The sequence below is a fragment of the Myotis davidii genome, unplaced genomic scaffold (genome assembly GCF_000327345.1).
Source record: "Myotis davidii unplaced genomic scaffold, ASM32734v1 scaffold1241, whole genome shotgun sequence".
NCBI classification, from domain to species: Eukaryota; Metazoa; Chordata; class Mammalia; order Chiroptera; family Vespertilionidae; genus Myotis; species Myotis davidii.
The window spans coordinates 49,169-64,189 of NW_006291022.1; the positions used below are offsets into that span (position 1 = coordinate 49,169).

The 15,021-nt window shown below is 45.7% G+C and overlaps 1 protein-coding gene across 5 annotated transcripts in view; it reads right to left on the reverse strand.

Annotated features, from left to right (window-relative positions):
• The window catches only part of ARMCX4 (armadillo repeat containing, X-linked 4), a 12,758-nt gene extending 2,451 nt beyond the window's left edge, over positions 1-10,307 (reverse strand). The window contains exons 1-7 of one of the 5 annotated variants that reach the window (XR_001513942.1): positions 10,199-10,307; positions 9,660-9,726; positions 9,106-9,183; positions 8,809-8,886; positions 8,377-8,460; positions 7,998-8,089; positions 7,611-7,645 (exon numbers count right to left, since the gene is read on the reverse strand). Coding sequence is in view for 3 of the 5 variants with exons in the window: in XM_006764266.2 (XP_006764329.1) it covers positions 673-3,603; positions 4,084-7,548 (6,396 nt within the window). In the remaining 2 variants the exon portion in view is untranslated. The other 4 variants (XR_001513943.1, XM_015564307.1, XM_015564306.1 and 1 more) reach the window with 4 other exon arrangements.
• Positions 10,308-15,021: the final 4,714 nt, after the last annotated feature.

A 15,021-nucleotide genomic window follows, 5' to 3' on the forward strand; every position in this document is an offset into this window, starting at 1 on the left:
CCCCCCCCCTCTTCCACACTTTGTATTCAGGCAGGCCAGCCTCCTCTCTGGAGCAGCATTCCCACCTCCATGCCTTTCTTCCCACCATTCCTTCCTCCTCCAATGCCCTTCTGTCCTGTTTTTATCCTATCCTTCAAGCCCAGCTTACTTAAGCTTCCTCTCTTCTGTAAAACTTTGCCTAAGCACTGTTACCTACAGAACTTTCTGCCCTGATGGGGAGAGTCTGACCAAAGGGTCTGACCATGATCAGAGACACCTAGTTTTGTTACTATCATTTTGTTTCAGTACTTCTTGCCTTTCCAAATCACAAACTCAAGGAAAAAGACATGTCTTTTTACTGCTTCAAACACAAACTTTATTGATGACAAAAATAAAATCTCAAATGTATAAACATAAGTCCACACAAAGGACCAAAGATTACCTTACTTATGAAGAATTGGCTTAGTTTCTGCTCATGAAGCATACTAAAAACATCTCAATCTAGACAAGGTAAAAAGCAACACATGTATTTTCAGTACAAGTTTGAATTAATCTGGTGTTCATAAAGTGGTCCAGCAACAAACCATCATAAATAACATCAGTATCAAAGTTATAATGCAATTTACAAAGTGTATTACCCCCAGGATGCAAAACCAAAATATTACTCAGATTTGTTTGGAAACATACAACTAATTAAAGTTTACTTAATAATAGCTCAACTCTTTTTTTCACCTCAGGGTCTTTGTATTCTGCTGCTAAGACTCGAAGTTTCTTGGCACATGCTTTAGGTCGTTGGAATACGAAGTAAAGGGAATTTTTACTGAAACTGTCCTGGGTAAATACTCTTGATCTTCTTTTAAAATGGTCATTTATATTTTCAAATAGTAAAAGAGCATTAATAATATTCTCTTTTGCCTCTTTCTTGCTAAAAATATTAATTATTGATGTTGGTGCACTGGCTATGAGCAAATCTTTTGTCATAGATGGATTTTTAGAGAAATTCAAAAGCATACCCAAAATATGTTCTTTCGTTTCTCTACCTCCCACAGTTAACAAACGAAGAAATTCTGAAATATAATTTGTAACCATATGCTGATATTCACTAATTATAGTCAGGTGCCTTATCAATCTTAGTCCAGCCAGCTGCACATTTGAATTCAAGGGATAGGTGACGGTATCTTCACATACTTGATTTAAATATGTTTTAACCTTCCTATGATTTTCAGCAGCCACCGAGATGTTATTTAGTGCATTTAAAGCCTTCTGCCTAACACTGGGGTGGGGATTATTGAGCAAGCTTTCAATAATTGAGATTCTACCTGCATTATGAATGACTTCATGGGAAAAGGGATAATCGGGACTGTTAAATAGAGCATTATTGGCTATTTCATGAATAGAAGGTTCTTCAGTCATCTCAATCATGCAAATGAGTTTTTCAAGCTCTCGTGGATCCATGTTAGTTTTGTGTTTACAGTGGCAAGGCCAGGGCTGAGCTTTCGCCCCAGACCTGATCTGCTTTCTGAGGCCATCTTCAGGTGGTAAGCAGGGTTCATTTTGGTATGGATATTTCATTTCCGTCCAGATCATGGTTTCTGCCCATGATCCCATTCCTGCCCCAGGAACCATGGACGGATATGTGCCTCTAGACACAGGTGATTTTTTAGTCTTAGGTGAAGATTTGTTTCCACTTCTGTTTTCATTACCATCCCTGAACCAAGACCTTATATCAACTCCACCAGCAGCCTCAAGCTTATCCTTGTCTCCAGCCCCACACTCAAAACTGACATTTTTCTCACTCTTGGATATGCACTCATTGTTCTCACTCTCAGTCCAAAACAATGATCTTAAACTGATCTCCTCAATATCAGGGCTAGACGCTCTACTTAGTTCATCCTCATCTATATCCTCAGCAAAAGTCCAGGACCTCATGCCAGGCCCTTCCCCAGCCCCAAGCCTAGACCCTGTAGTGGTTGTATCTTCATCCCAGAGCCAAGACTCTTTCCTGGCCTCAGCCCCCACAAAGGAATCCATAAAGGCCTCCTCTTCAGATCTACTCCAGGACCCAATACTGGCCTTGTCCTCATCCTCAAATATGGAACTAATGATAATCTCTTCCTCAGTCACTGATCTGGATTCAATACTGGGTTCATTTTTATATCCAGATCTGGACACAATACCAGCCTCTTCTTTCCAAAACCAGGATCCTGTACTAGCTTCAATCCCAGCCCCAAGCCAGTATCCTTCATTGTCCTCCACCCCAGCACTGACCTGGGACCTTCCACTGGCCTGGTCCCTAGTCCTAGCCCAGGACCCCCCACTTGTCTGACTTTCAGTTCCCAGCCTAGACCCAGCCCAGGATTTTCTACCAGCTTGATTCCTAGTGCCAGCTTGGAAGCCTCCTCCACTGGCCTGACCCTCAAATCCAGGTTTGGAACAGCTACCTGCCTGATCTCCAGCCCCAACCCAGGACCCTCCACTAGCTTCCTTTTCAGTGCCAGCCCAGGACTGAACATTGGACTGGTCCAAAAACCCTGGCCTAGACCCTCCATCAGTCTGTTCCCCAGTCGTAGCCCAGGACCCACTGCTGGACTGGTCCACAGGCCCCAGACTGGACACTCCACTGGCTTGATCTGCAGTGTCAGCCCAGGGTCTTCCACTGGACTGGTCCTCAGACCCCAACCTAGACCTTCCACTGTCCTGGTCACCAGCCTCAGCCCACAATACATTTTCACTAGCCTGATTATCAAATCTAGGCTTGGATCTACCACCAAGTGGATCACCAGTTCCAACCCAGGACTCTCCAATAGCCTTGTCCACAGTGCCAGCCCAGTCGCCAATACTAGCCACATTTCTAGCCCTTGTCTCAGTCCAGGAACCTCCATTTGCCTGAATCCTATCCCCATCCAGGGACCTTCCACTAGCCTGCTTTTGAACTCCAGGCCAGGATCCTCCATTGGCCTTGTTCTCAGCCACTGTCCAGGACCCTCCAATTGCCTCTTCCCCAACCCAGGACACTTCACTGGCCTGGCCCCCAGCCTGGGAACCCTCACTGACCTGATCTCCAGTCCAGGGTTCCCCAATAACCTTGTCCCTAGTGCCAACCCAAGACCCTCCACTGACCTGGTTCTCAGCCCCAGTCTGGGACCCTCTAATGGCCTTGTTCCTAGTCCAGAGATCCCCGCTGGCCTGGTCCTCAGATCTATCCCAGGATTCAACACCAACCTTATTCTCATCCCTAGCCCAAGGCCAGGACTTAATGCCAGCCTCATCACAAGCCCCAGCCCAGGACTTAATACCAGACTTATCACTAGCCCCGTTCCAGGAATCAATACTAGCTTCATTCTCATCGTCAACCCAGGACATGCTATTCTCCCAGTATCCATCCTTGGCCTGAAACCTAAATTTGATCCATCGCTCAGAGGCAATCCAATCTTCAATACCAATTTCATTCCAATAATAGTCATGGACTTTAGGCTGTGTCTTTCCACAGGCCAGAGTACCTGTCCCACCTTCACTGTCTGAAGTGAGCATGGCCTTAGGCTTCGGATTTTTATAGACAGCACCTTCTTCTGTGGTTTCTGCTTTAGATTTGGGTATAGCTTTGTCCTTTGCACCAAGCAACATCTTACTCTGGGAAAGGACCATGGACTGAGGCTGGCCAGAGACCATTGTATCTTTTCTGGCCTTTACCTTAGATTCAGCATTGGTATTGCACTTGACCTTACTCCTAGCACCAAGCAAGGCCTCACCATGGGAACTGTCTGAAACCTGGGGTGGAGAAGAGCTTGTTGTATCTGCTCCAGCCTTTAACTTGGACACAGTATTGGAATTGCCCCTGACCTTATTCTTAGCACCAAGTAAGGCCTCACCATGAGAATTAGCCACAGCTTGGGGCTGGACAGAGCCCATTGCATCTGGCCCAGGCCCTGCCTTAGACACAACACTAGGATTGCCCTTGACTTCATTCCTGGTACCAGGCAATAACTCACCTTGGGAATTAGATACAACCTGGGGCTGGGCAGAGCTGGTTGCATCTGTTTGGTCCTCTGCCTTAGACACAGTATTGGGATTATCCCTGACCTTATTCTTAGTAACACACAGGGCCTCACTCTGTGAATTGGTCACAGCTTGGGGCTGGACAGAGTCCATTGCATCTGGCCCAGCCCCTGCCTTAGATGCAGCATTGGCATTGCCCTTGACCTTATTCCTAGTAACAGGTAAAGATTCACCTTGGGAGTTAAACACAGCCTGGGGCTGGACAGAGCCTGTTGCATCTGTTTGGTCCTCCGCCTTAGACACGGTATTGGAACTATCCCTGACCTTATTCTTAGTACCAGGTAAGACCTCACCATGAGAATTAGTCATAGTCTGAAGCTGGTCAGAGCCAGTTGTATCTGGCCCAGCCCCTGCCTTAGATGCAGCATTGGCATTGCCCTTGACCTTATTCTTGGCACCAAGTAAGGCCTCACCATGAGAATTAGCCACAGTTTGGGGCTGGACAGAGCCCATTGCATCTGGTCCAGGCCCTGCCTTAGACACAACACTAGGATTGCCCTTGACTTCATTCCTGGTACCAGGCAATAACTCACCTTGGGAATTAGATACAACCTGGGGCTGGGCAGAGCTGGTTGCATCTGCTCTGGCCTCTGCTTTAGACACAGTATTGGGATTATCCCTGACCTTATTCTTAGTAACACACAGGGCCTCACCCTGTGAATTGGTCACAGCTTGGGGCTGGACAGAGTCCATTGCATCTGGCCCAGCCCCTGCCTTAGATGCAGCATTGGCATTGCCCTTGACCTTATTCCTAGTAACAGGTAAAGATTCACCTTGGGAGTTAAACACAGCCTGGGGCTGGACAGAGCCTGTTGCATCTGTTTGGTCCTCTGCCTTAGACACGGTATTGGAATTATCCCTGACCTTATTCTTAGTACCAGGTAAGACCTCACCATGAGAATTAGTCATAGTCTGGAGCTGGTCAGAGCCAGTTGTATCTGGCCCACCTCCTGCCTTAGATGCAGCATTGGCATCACCCTTGACCTTATTCTTGGCACCAGGCAAGGCCTCACCCTGAGAAATGGCCATACCCAGGGCTGGAGCAGGGCCCCTTGCATCTGACACAGCCCCTGTTACAGACACAGCATTGGAATTGCCCTTGATCTTATTCTTAGTACTAGATAAGGCCTCACCCAGGGAACTCACTACAGCCTGGTGCTGAACAGAGCCTGTTTTATCTGGTTCAGCTCCTGCCTTAGACACAACATTGGGTTTTCCCCTGACCTTATTCCTGGCACCGGGCAAGGCTTCACCTTGGGAATTTGACACAACCTGTGACTGGACAGAGTCCATTATATCTGCCCCAGTCTCTGCCTTAGACACAGCATTGGGATTGCCCTGGAAATTATTCTTGGCACAAGGCAAGGCCTCCTCTTGGGAATTGGTCACAGCCTGGGGCTGGGCAGAGCCAACTGCATCTGATCCAGCCCCTGACTTAGACACAGCATTAGGTTTGCGCCTGTTCTTATTCCTGGCACCAAGCAAGGCTTTGCCTTGGGAATTTGAAAGATCCTGGGTCTGTGCAGAACCTGTTGTATCTTCTCCAGTCTCTGTCTTAGACACAGCATTGGAATTTCCCCTGACCTTATTACTGGCACCAGGTAAGGCCTCACCCTGAGAATTGGCCACAGCCTGTGGCCAAGCAGATTGTGTTATATCTGTTTGAGGCTGGACAGAGCCATTTGTGTCTGGCCCAGCCCCTACATTAGACACAGCTTTGGGATTACCCCAGAGCTTATTCTGGATACCAGACAAGGCTTCATCCTGGGTATTGGCCATAGCTTGAGGCTGACCACAGGGCTTCATTTCTGCCTTAGCCCCTGGGCTAGAAATGGCGTCAGGGTCTCCCCTGTCATCAGCTTGGGACTTGGCCCCACCCTGAGGCTGTGCACAAGTTTTCATGTCTGTCCTGACCCTGGCCTTTCTTTTGCCTTTGGCTTTGCCCCTAGCCTTAGTTCTAGTACTAGGTAAGGCTTCAACCTGGCTTGTGGCAAAAGCCTGAGACTGTGCCTTTGTGTCTGTCCCAGCCCCTTCCTTAGACATTGTGTTGGCATTGCCTTCAGCATTAATCTTACCATCAGGCAAGGCATCTCCTGGGACACTGGCCATAGATTGAGGTTGTATACAGGACAACATATCTGTTCCAACCCCTAACTTAGAAATGGCATTGGGATTACCCCTGGTCTGAACTCTGGAACCAGGCAAAGCCTCAACCTGAGAATTGATGTTCAGGTTTGCCTTGGCCCCCATTTTAGACATGGCATTAGAATTGTCTCTATCCTTAACCCTGGCATCAGGCATAGTCTTAGGCTGAGAAACAGTCTTCATGTGAGCTTCAGTCACTGCCCTAGTTGTGACACTGATATTTCCCCTTTCATCAACCCTGGCATCAGACATTGCCTCAACCTGTTTCTTGGTCATAGTCTGATGTTGTGTAGAAGCTCTCATATCTGTCCCTGTTCCTGCCTTGTACATGGCATTGGTATTACCCCCAGCATCAACCCTTACCCCAGTCATGGTCTCAGCCTGAGCCTTGGTTATAATCTGAGACTGGGCAGAAGTCCTCATGTCTGCCCCAGACTCTGCTTGATACGTAATTTTGCAATTTCCCTTGTCTTCAAGCCCACCACAAGGCATGTCATCAACCTGGATCTTGGCCACAGCCTGAGAAGGTGCATAAGACCTTATATCCATTCCAGCTCCTGCCCTGGACATGGTATTAAGATTTCCCTTAACATCAACTGTGGTACCACACCTTGCCTCAGACTGAGTCTTGGCCACATTCATAGTCTCTTCCAGGGCTCTTGCTTTGGTCTCAGCCACAATTCCAGTCTTGTTTATGGCATTCATCTTGGCTACTTCCCTGGTTATTGCCAAGGCCTCATTCTGTGTCACCAGTACTCTGTTCATCTCTGTCTCTTTTTCAACAAATATATGAGCTTCCACTTTGGTCTGGGTCATTGCTTCTTTCTTGGCTTCTGCCCTGGCAAATACTCCACAAGCTTTAGCTTTGGTCTGGGTCACTGCTTCTTTCTTGACTACTATCTCAGCCTCAGAGTCAGTTTGAGTCACTGCCTCTTTCATGGCCATTTCCTTGGCTTTGATTTTGGCCTCAGCCAGAGTCACTGTCTCTGTCATAGCCATTGTTTTGACCTCAGACTGGACCTCTGCCTCTGCCCCAACCATTGCCTTGGCCTGAGAGTTGGCTTTGGGTCTGCCTCTAGCAGTGGCCTTCGTCTCTATATCAGCCCCAGCCCCACCTCCTGTTCCAGTTTCTGCTCCAGTCTTGACCTTGGATCTAGTCTCAATCTCTGTCCCATCCATGGCTTCACTCGTAGCCAAGGTCTGGGTCTGTACACCAGCCACAGTTTCCATCTTGACTCTAGACCCATTGCTGGCAAGTCTCCTCATACTCTGGGCTCTTCCTGTGGTTAATCTGTAAATGTAATAGCAGGTACCAGCCCAGATCACCAGTCCTGCAGTCACCCAGCCCACTTCCTGAATGCGACCCATGTAATCACCCCTGCTGATGCCACAAATAAGGTAGGGGGGATGAGAAGAGCTGGGGAAAGAGACTCAAAGGCCACTACAGCTGTCACTGGAGGTGGACCTAGAAGTGGAGGAAGGAAATGGACTAAAATTTCTCTTCTAATTCTATGCATCATACAGACAGATACACAGAAGGACAGGAAAGTGTAGAAATAATGTGCTTATTTGGAGAAGAGAAGCATTAGCAAACTCTCTCTCCATCCCCCCTTTTTTTATCACCTCCCCATTTTCCCTAATACCCAACAATTTTCCCCAAGGTACTTTCATAGACATTTCCTTACACCAAATAAATAGTGGAAAAGAATGGTGGAAGGGCTGACTATGAGTGGGAGAGACTAAGAAGCTCTCAGACCTTGATTTTTTACTGGACCAACTCTGTCACCACTCCCACAGGTCCCTATCCCCATACCAACCTGCATTGATCCAAAGCAGTTCCCTCCTCTTTCCTTCTCTTGATTTGTGATACACCCGAAAGTAGGTCTATATACTCATGAGATCTATGGACCTAGAGACAGACAGACAGAAAGACAGATGGAAGGACAGATGGGAGTTGAGATTTTGCTCTTCATGTGACTGGCATATTATTAGCAAACTATCTATCCCCCTCAGTTCACCACATTCTTTGTATCAAAATTAAAGTGAGGGTGTGGGGTAAGTGACAGGAATGGTGGGAAAGTTGCCTGGAAAGGGGAGAGACTGAGGATCCTCCAGACTTGACATTGGACCTACTGGATACACAATGGTTTCTACCAACCCACCCTAGAGGTCTACCCAGGCAGACCTTTCTCTTACCAGTCTCTACTGATCAGGGGCAATTTCCTCCTTGTTTCTTTGTTTCCAGTCATCTCAAGCCCTGCAGCAAACCTGCAGGTAGATCTATGAATAAATAAACAAACAGGCGGTAATAGAGACTGAATCCTTCATAGAACACACAAGCACCCTGGTCCCTGACCCCAGTACCTGCCTTGCCAGAGAGCTTGGATCCAGTTGGCTAATGTGTCCCATTTCATGGTCCTCCCTCTCCTCTTCTTTCAGTCATACTCCAGCCCACCTTTACCCCAATATCCCAAAATGTTTCCTGCACTGAAATCAATATGGGGTATGGCAACACTGTGGAAATCTGGCAGATTGTAGGAGAAGCAGAAGTGCCATCTACTTAGTCCCCCTAAGTACCAGCCACATTCTGTTCCCACCCTCTCAGACACTGCCCACCATCACACCAACCTCCACGGATCTAGACAAGTCTCCCCCTCTCCCTTCTTTCCAGTGGTAAACAGCCCTACTGCAGATGTATGGAAAGATCTAGGAACAAAGAGAAAAAAGGGGAAGGTGAATGTTGAGTGCTTGTGGCATTTCAGTAATTAAGACACAGGTCTCAGTACCTCCTCTTATTGGATTTAGAGACCCATTCCCTGGCAGGCAGAACCTTGGGCCTCCCCAGTACTGAAGTAAGAAGGGTGAGAAAGGGAGGCAGGAAAAAATAAAAGGGGAGTGGCATGGGCAAAATCTTTTTAAAACCACCTGTAGCATTCTAGGGCTTCTTCCAAAAGTCCATCATTTCCTTCACCAAGATGTTCAGGCTGGCAGGGTATCTGAAAACTGAAGGATGGTGAGAGAGATGGAAGACCCCGGATCCCATACTCTAGAATCACCATAGCCTACTGCTATCTACTTTCCCTTAAACCCATCTCTAGGAGTCTCCAGCAGTAGAAGAGACAAGGTGTGGGGGGAAGCTTTTGCTTTTGCAAAATCACTATTCCTCCATGGAAAACTTACTATCTCTCTCTCTCAAAAAAAAAAATAAGTAATGCTCCTTAATACAACAATTTGTATCTTCTCAATATTATCTGAAGTACCAATTAAGTCATCCATAGAAAAATTTGCTATCTTTACTGGTCTTCAATATAAAATTTAAGTTTAAAGCCCTAAGCTTGGTAAATAGATGCAGCTTAGGGAAAGTTCCCTAGCTAGCTTCACCCCTTATTCCAACTAGGTAGTGGCTGCCAAAATCCCTGTCATATAGAATTCACATCACACTTGGGTGGTTCACAGCCAGTGCCCATGCTCACACTAACCTTCACAGATCCTATGCAGCTTTCTCTACTCCTACCTTTGCCTCGCCACAAACTGTGCAACACCGAGCTACACAAGACAGGAATAAAGGAACTGGGTGCTTGCACCAGCACCCTGGACACAGATCCCAATACTCAACCTGTCGGAATACAGACCCTAGTTATCAAACTTCCCTCCCAACATTCAGGTAAGCCTCCCCCACCAACGCAAGGCATCCAGTTACTAAAGCCCACCATTTTCTCTGCCAACACCACCGTGCAAATCCCTTCCACTGAAATGAGCAGGAAGCTGAACAGACATGAGCGGTCAGTGATTAGAGTCAGGGAGAAAGGAGCATCTCAATCTCGATATTTCCCTCTTGAGACACCCAGCAGCCAAACCCAAGGTTCCCCTCCACACACTAGACAGGGGGAGTGGGTTCGGGAGATTCAGAGGGAAGGCTCCTGATACTTGAATCCGCATTGTCCTTCACCCCTGGTTGCAGCTACTGGGGTTGCGGCGCGGCTGCCACCCTGGGCCCCGCGCGTCCCCGAGCCCTTACCTGCTCCGCTTTTCCTGGGCCCGATGCCAGCCTGCCTGCGCAGGGCAGCAGGGAGCTGGTACCCAGAAGGGTGTGATGACTGCACCGCAGGCTGCGTCGCTCTGCAGCTCTTGGTCACGTGAGGGCTTGCGTCACCAAGGAGCTCTCGCGCTCCCACCCTCCCCCCGCCCTGTTCCCACTGGCCAGAGAGGAGTTTGACAGGGTCTTCCCCCCACTCCGCACGCAGAACTCCCCGTCCAAGTCTCTGCTGTACCTCCCTGTCACTCAGTTGGGTCCTCTCAAACCTGAGAGCCTACAAGTGGCCTCACCTCCCTGCAGTTGAGATTTATTCTTCCTTGGTTACCTGCGAGGGTCTGCATCCCCCTCTACCCACTCCCAGGCCTTGACCAGACGCTTCTTTGAGGAATCCCCTCTCCCTTAGACTATAGGAATGATGCTCCCAATCCAGTAGCTTGCTGCACCAAACAAGGCTAAGAAAGGGCTGTCAGGAAAGGAAGCAGAGAGTGGAAGGAGAGGCTTAACTTTCTTCTTATGCTCTTTTTTTTTCTTTTAACATTGCATTCATTGTGTTTGTAAATCTGGAAATTCAGTCAAGCCATTTTCATTTGACATTTAGAAGTGAGGTCGTAAAAATAACAGAAGACTCATTTTTTTAACATTATTTTTGCACCACATTAAAGAATGTTTTGTAGTTGCTAAAACAGACTAGTAATTATTGACATTTTAAATACAAAATTTCCCTAAACAAAATTAGCATGTTTTTAGTGTGATCTATAAATTAATCTTTGGAAAGACACTCAGTTTTCTAATCTTGGCAGATTTCCACAAGTGATTTACAGTCTTTTGAAGTTCTGACTGAACTTATTCTCTGGTGTCAGGTGTCTGAGAACTTCTTCATATATGACTCCTGGATGATTGAATAAAGATCCAGCTCCAGATTAGCCTAGTGCCTGAAAACTAGTGATTTCCTTGATTTACCAGTTTTCCATTCAAGAGGTTTTATTTGAAGTTTTCACATAAGCATGTGGTCAAAGTAGTCTGTCTCATCACACCCTGGACCAACTGCTTACCCCACTGATGGAAATGAGGCTTAGTATGTGCAATTTTCATTTAATCATGATGCTGGTGTGTTATCTCCGCTATCTGTCACTCATGTGCTATATCACCCTAGCCGTAGCATGTTTAGCATGCTCCAGTAGAGGTAGCGGTGAGTTTGTGGTATCTGTAAATTACTGCAACACCTCAGAGACCCATGTCATTTTTCCCTCACAGTAAGCACAGTTTATGAGAGCCCAAGCAGTTTCCAGGTAAAAGAGGCCTTTTGTTACAATTTCACTGCACCACCCATTCAAGCCCGTCAGAATAATCCCAGAATTTAGGAACAGAGTATGCAGAAATTAGTCTCTAGACATCCAGCTGTCCCCACTGGGGAGTCATACCCTAAATATAGACCATTCAGGCAGCCTCTTTCTTTGAACTTTGAAATATGACACCCCAGCAGGAAGCTCCTCACGTGAAAGGCCCCTGTGTGTAGGAGGGCCCCTCTAGGAGGTCAGCCAGGAGCCCAGAGTGACATAGAAACTTATTAATGGCTTTTCAGAAGTCAATTGCCCATGACTAACTTATGTTCTTCACCCAAGGGAAAGATTCAGAAATCAATTAAATAAACATTTAAAACTTCAGTAAGGTAAACAAACAAACAAAGCCCCAAGCATAGGATGTCAAATGGCTAATTTATAATAATCAAAAAACTCTTACAAATCACTAATAAAATAACAAACAACTTGATAGAAAAAATATGCCCATGACATGAATGGGTTTATTCACAGAAAAGAAATATAAATTATTGATAAAAATATGAAAAGACACTCAATTTCAAAGAAATGCATGTCAAAACAACTATGTATTACCATGTTTCAGCTAGGAGTTTGTAAAAATTTAGAAATGTGATGATATTGTTGACTGGTTTGTGGGGAAATGGGTACTCCCATACTCTTTTGGAAGGAGATACTCTGATAAAATCTTTTACCGGAGAACAATTTGGCAAAATCAATTGAATAGTAAATACAGGGTGGGGCAAAAGTAGGTTTACAGGTGTTCATATAGAAAATAATACAATAATTTTTAAAAAGTATGGGGCGGGGGCAGGTAAGCGATTAACCAAAGGACTTGTATGCATGCATATAAGCATAACCAATGGAAACAATACAAGAATAAACCCTGGCGTTAGCCTGCAGACTGAAAGGTCCCAGGTTCAATTCCAGTCAAGGACACATGCCTGGGTTTTGAGCTCAACCCCAGTAGGGGGAATGCAGGAGGCAGACAATCAATGAGTCTCTCTCATCATTGATGTTTCTGTCTCTCACTCCCTTCCTTTCTGAAATCAATAAAAATATTTTTTTAAAAGAATAAACTCTGTTTTACATGCTCACAAATGTAAACCTACTTCTGCCAAACCCTGTATCAATGTCTCACAAATTCTTTAACCCAGCAATTGTATTCCTAGGAAATAAGCCAGCCTACACACATAACAATTTCACAATATAAGTGCTTGTAAAGGTTTAAAAGAACTGAATCAATATAAAATGTCCATCAATAAAGGAAATATTAAGTGCATTATGTTAAATCTATACAATATAGTTAATTTTAAAAGATTTAGGAAGATTAAAAATGGCAGTGGAGTAAGTGGAAGCTCATAAACATGCTCCCAGGACCAAACTAGAATTACAACTAAAACACAGACAAACTTCCTAAATGATCAACTGAAGACTCTCTGGAGAGAACCCTGATAACCAAGGATAGAAAGTGAAGATTGCATAGGAAGAGTGGAGGCACGAAATGGCATGTCGGGCTCCAAGAGACAGCAGCTGAAGTATTGGATAGATATCTCAGCTGGCGGGGTTGCCACTGAGAACTTTGGGGCCTAGTTCCCAAGCTGGGACCCCCAGAAGAGAGCACTAGAACTGAGAAAGGTGCCCACATAACATCTGGCTGTGAAAAACAGCAGGATTGCTGTCTGCCAAGGAGAGATAGCTATCAATGCAGGCACCCTCTCAAAGGGCCAACACACAAAATTCTGTGTGCAGCCACTCACCTTGTGCTCTCGCAGAGGGAGGGCAGAGTGGGCTGGAGCTGTATAAACACAAGCCATGGTTGGGGGATCCAGTGATAGAACTCAGAAGACAGATACCCGGATTCCTGTGCTGAGTCACTCCCTGTGGAGGTCATCTTTCTCAGGCAAACCTGTGCTATCCTGCTGTTTTTGCCTGGGGGGAAGACAGTTGATGAACCCTATTGGAAAATCCCCTGCCCCTCCTGTGGGGTTTCTGAGGCCCATTAAGAGACTTGGATCCCCACTGCAGACACCATCCCAGACTGCTCAGCAAGGCAAAATCCAGCAGGACCCCAAGCACCTGCAGCTGACACCTGTGGGAGCAGCTCCATGTGGGAAGAAACTAGAACCCAGAACAGGGTCAATCAAGGTGTGAGATTCAAGGCAGACCTCTGGGCTAAGGAGTCCCCAACCACTGGATAGCTGGCATGAACATTGGGGTTGAAACTCACTGGCAGCAAGTCAGAAGGGAGATCCCTCCCACAAACAGGGCATCATCAATCAAGTTCCAATTGCAGCAGGAAAACCCAAACAACACACACAAGGGGCATTCCTAGAGCATCCAGCTCAGGTGAACAAAGAAACTACACCACTGGACTCCTCAAGACACCTTTTACGTAAGGCCATCCCACAAAGACTAGGAGGCATAGCAGTTCTATCTAACACATAAAAGCAAATATAAAGAGACAGCTAAAATGGAAAGACAAAGAAACAACCCTCATTGAGAGAAAAGAAAGAAGCTTCAGAAAAATAACTAAATGAGATGAAGGCAAGCAACCTATTAGAAATAGCGTTCAAAGCAATAATTATAAAGATGCTTAAGGAACTTAGTGCAAATTACAACAGCATGAGAAGGGGAATAAAGGCGATGAACAAGAACCAGACAGAAATGAAGAATGGTATATCTGACATGAAGAACACACTGGAAGGTATTAAAAATAGATTGATGAAGCAAAGGACCAAATCAGCAATTTGGAAGACAACATAGAAATAAATACCCAGTTATAGCATCAAATAGAAAAAAGAATTAAAAAGCAGGAAGATAGCTTAAGGAAGCTCTGGGGCAACATGAAGCATAACAACATCCACATTACAGAAATACCAGAAGGGACAGAGGATGAGCAAGGAACAGAGAGCCTGTTTAAAGAAATGACAGAAAAGTTCCCCAACCTGGTGAAGGAAAATTCCACACAAGTTCAGGAGGCACAGAGAGTCCCAATCAAAATGAACCCAAAGAGACCCGCACCTAGATACATCATAATTAAAATGGCAAATGTTAGACAGTGAAAGAATCTAGAAAGCAGCAAGATAGAGAGAGAAAATTACATACAAAGGAGTTCCCATTAGAATATCAACTGACTTCTCAAGAGAAACACTTCAGTCCAGAAGAGAGTGGCATGAAATACTCAAAGTAATGAAAAGCAAGGGCTTAAATCCAAGACTACTGTATCTAGTAAGGCTACCATTTAAAATTGAGTGTGAAATAAAAAGCTTTCCAGACAAAAAGAGGTTAAAGAAGTACATTATCACCAATCCAGCAATGCAAGAAATGTTAAAGGGACTGCTTTAAGAAAAAGAAAAGGAGAGAGAGGGGATCATAGGCATAAAGAAAATAAAAATGGCAATAAATAAATACCTATCAATAATAACCTCAAATGTAAATGGACTAAATACTCCAGTTAAAAGGAAGGAACTCTTACCATTTGCAACG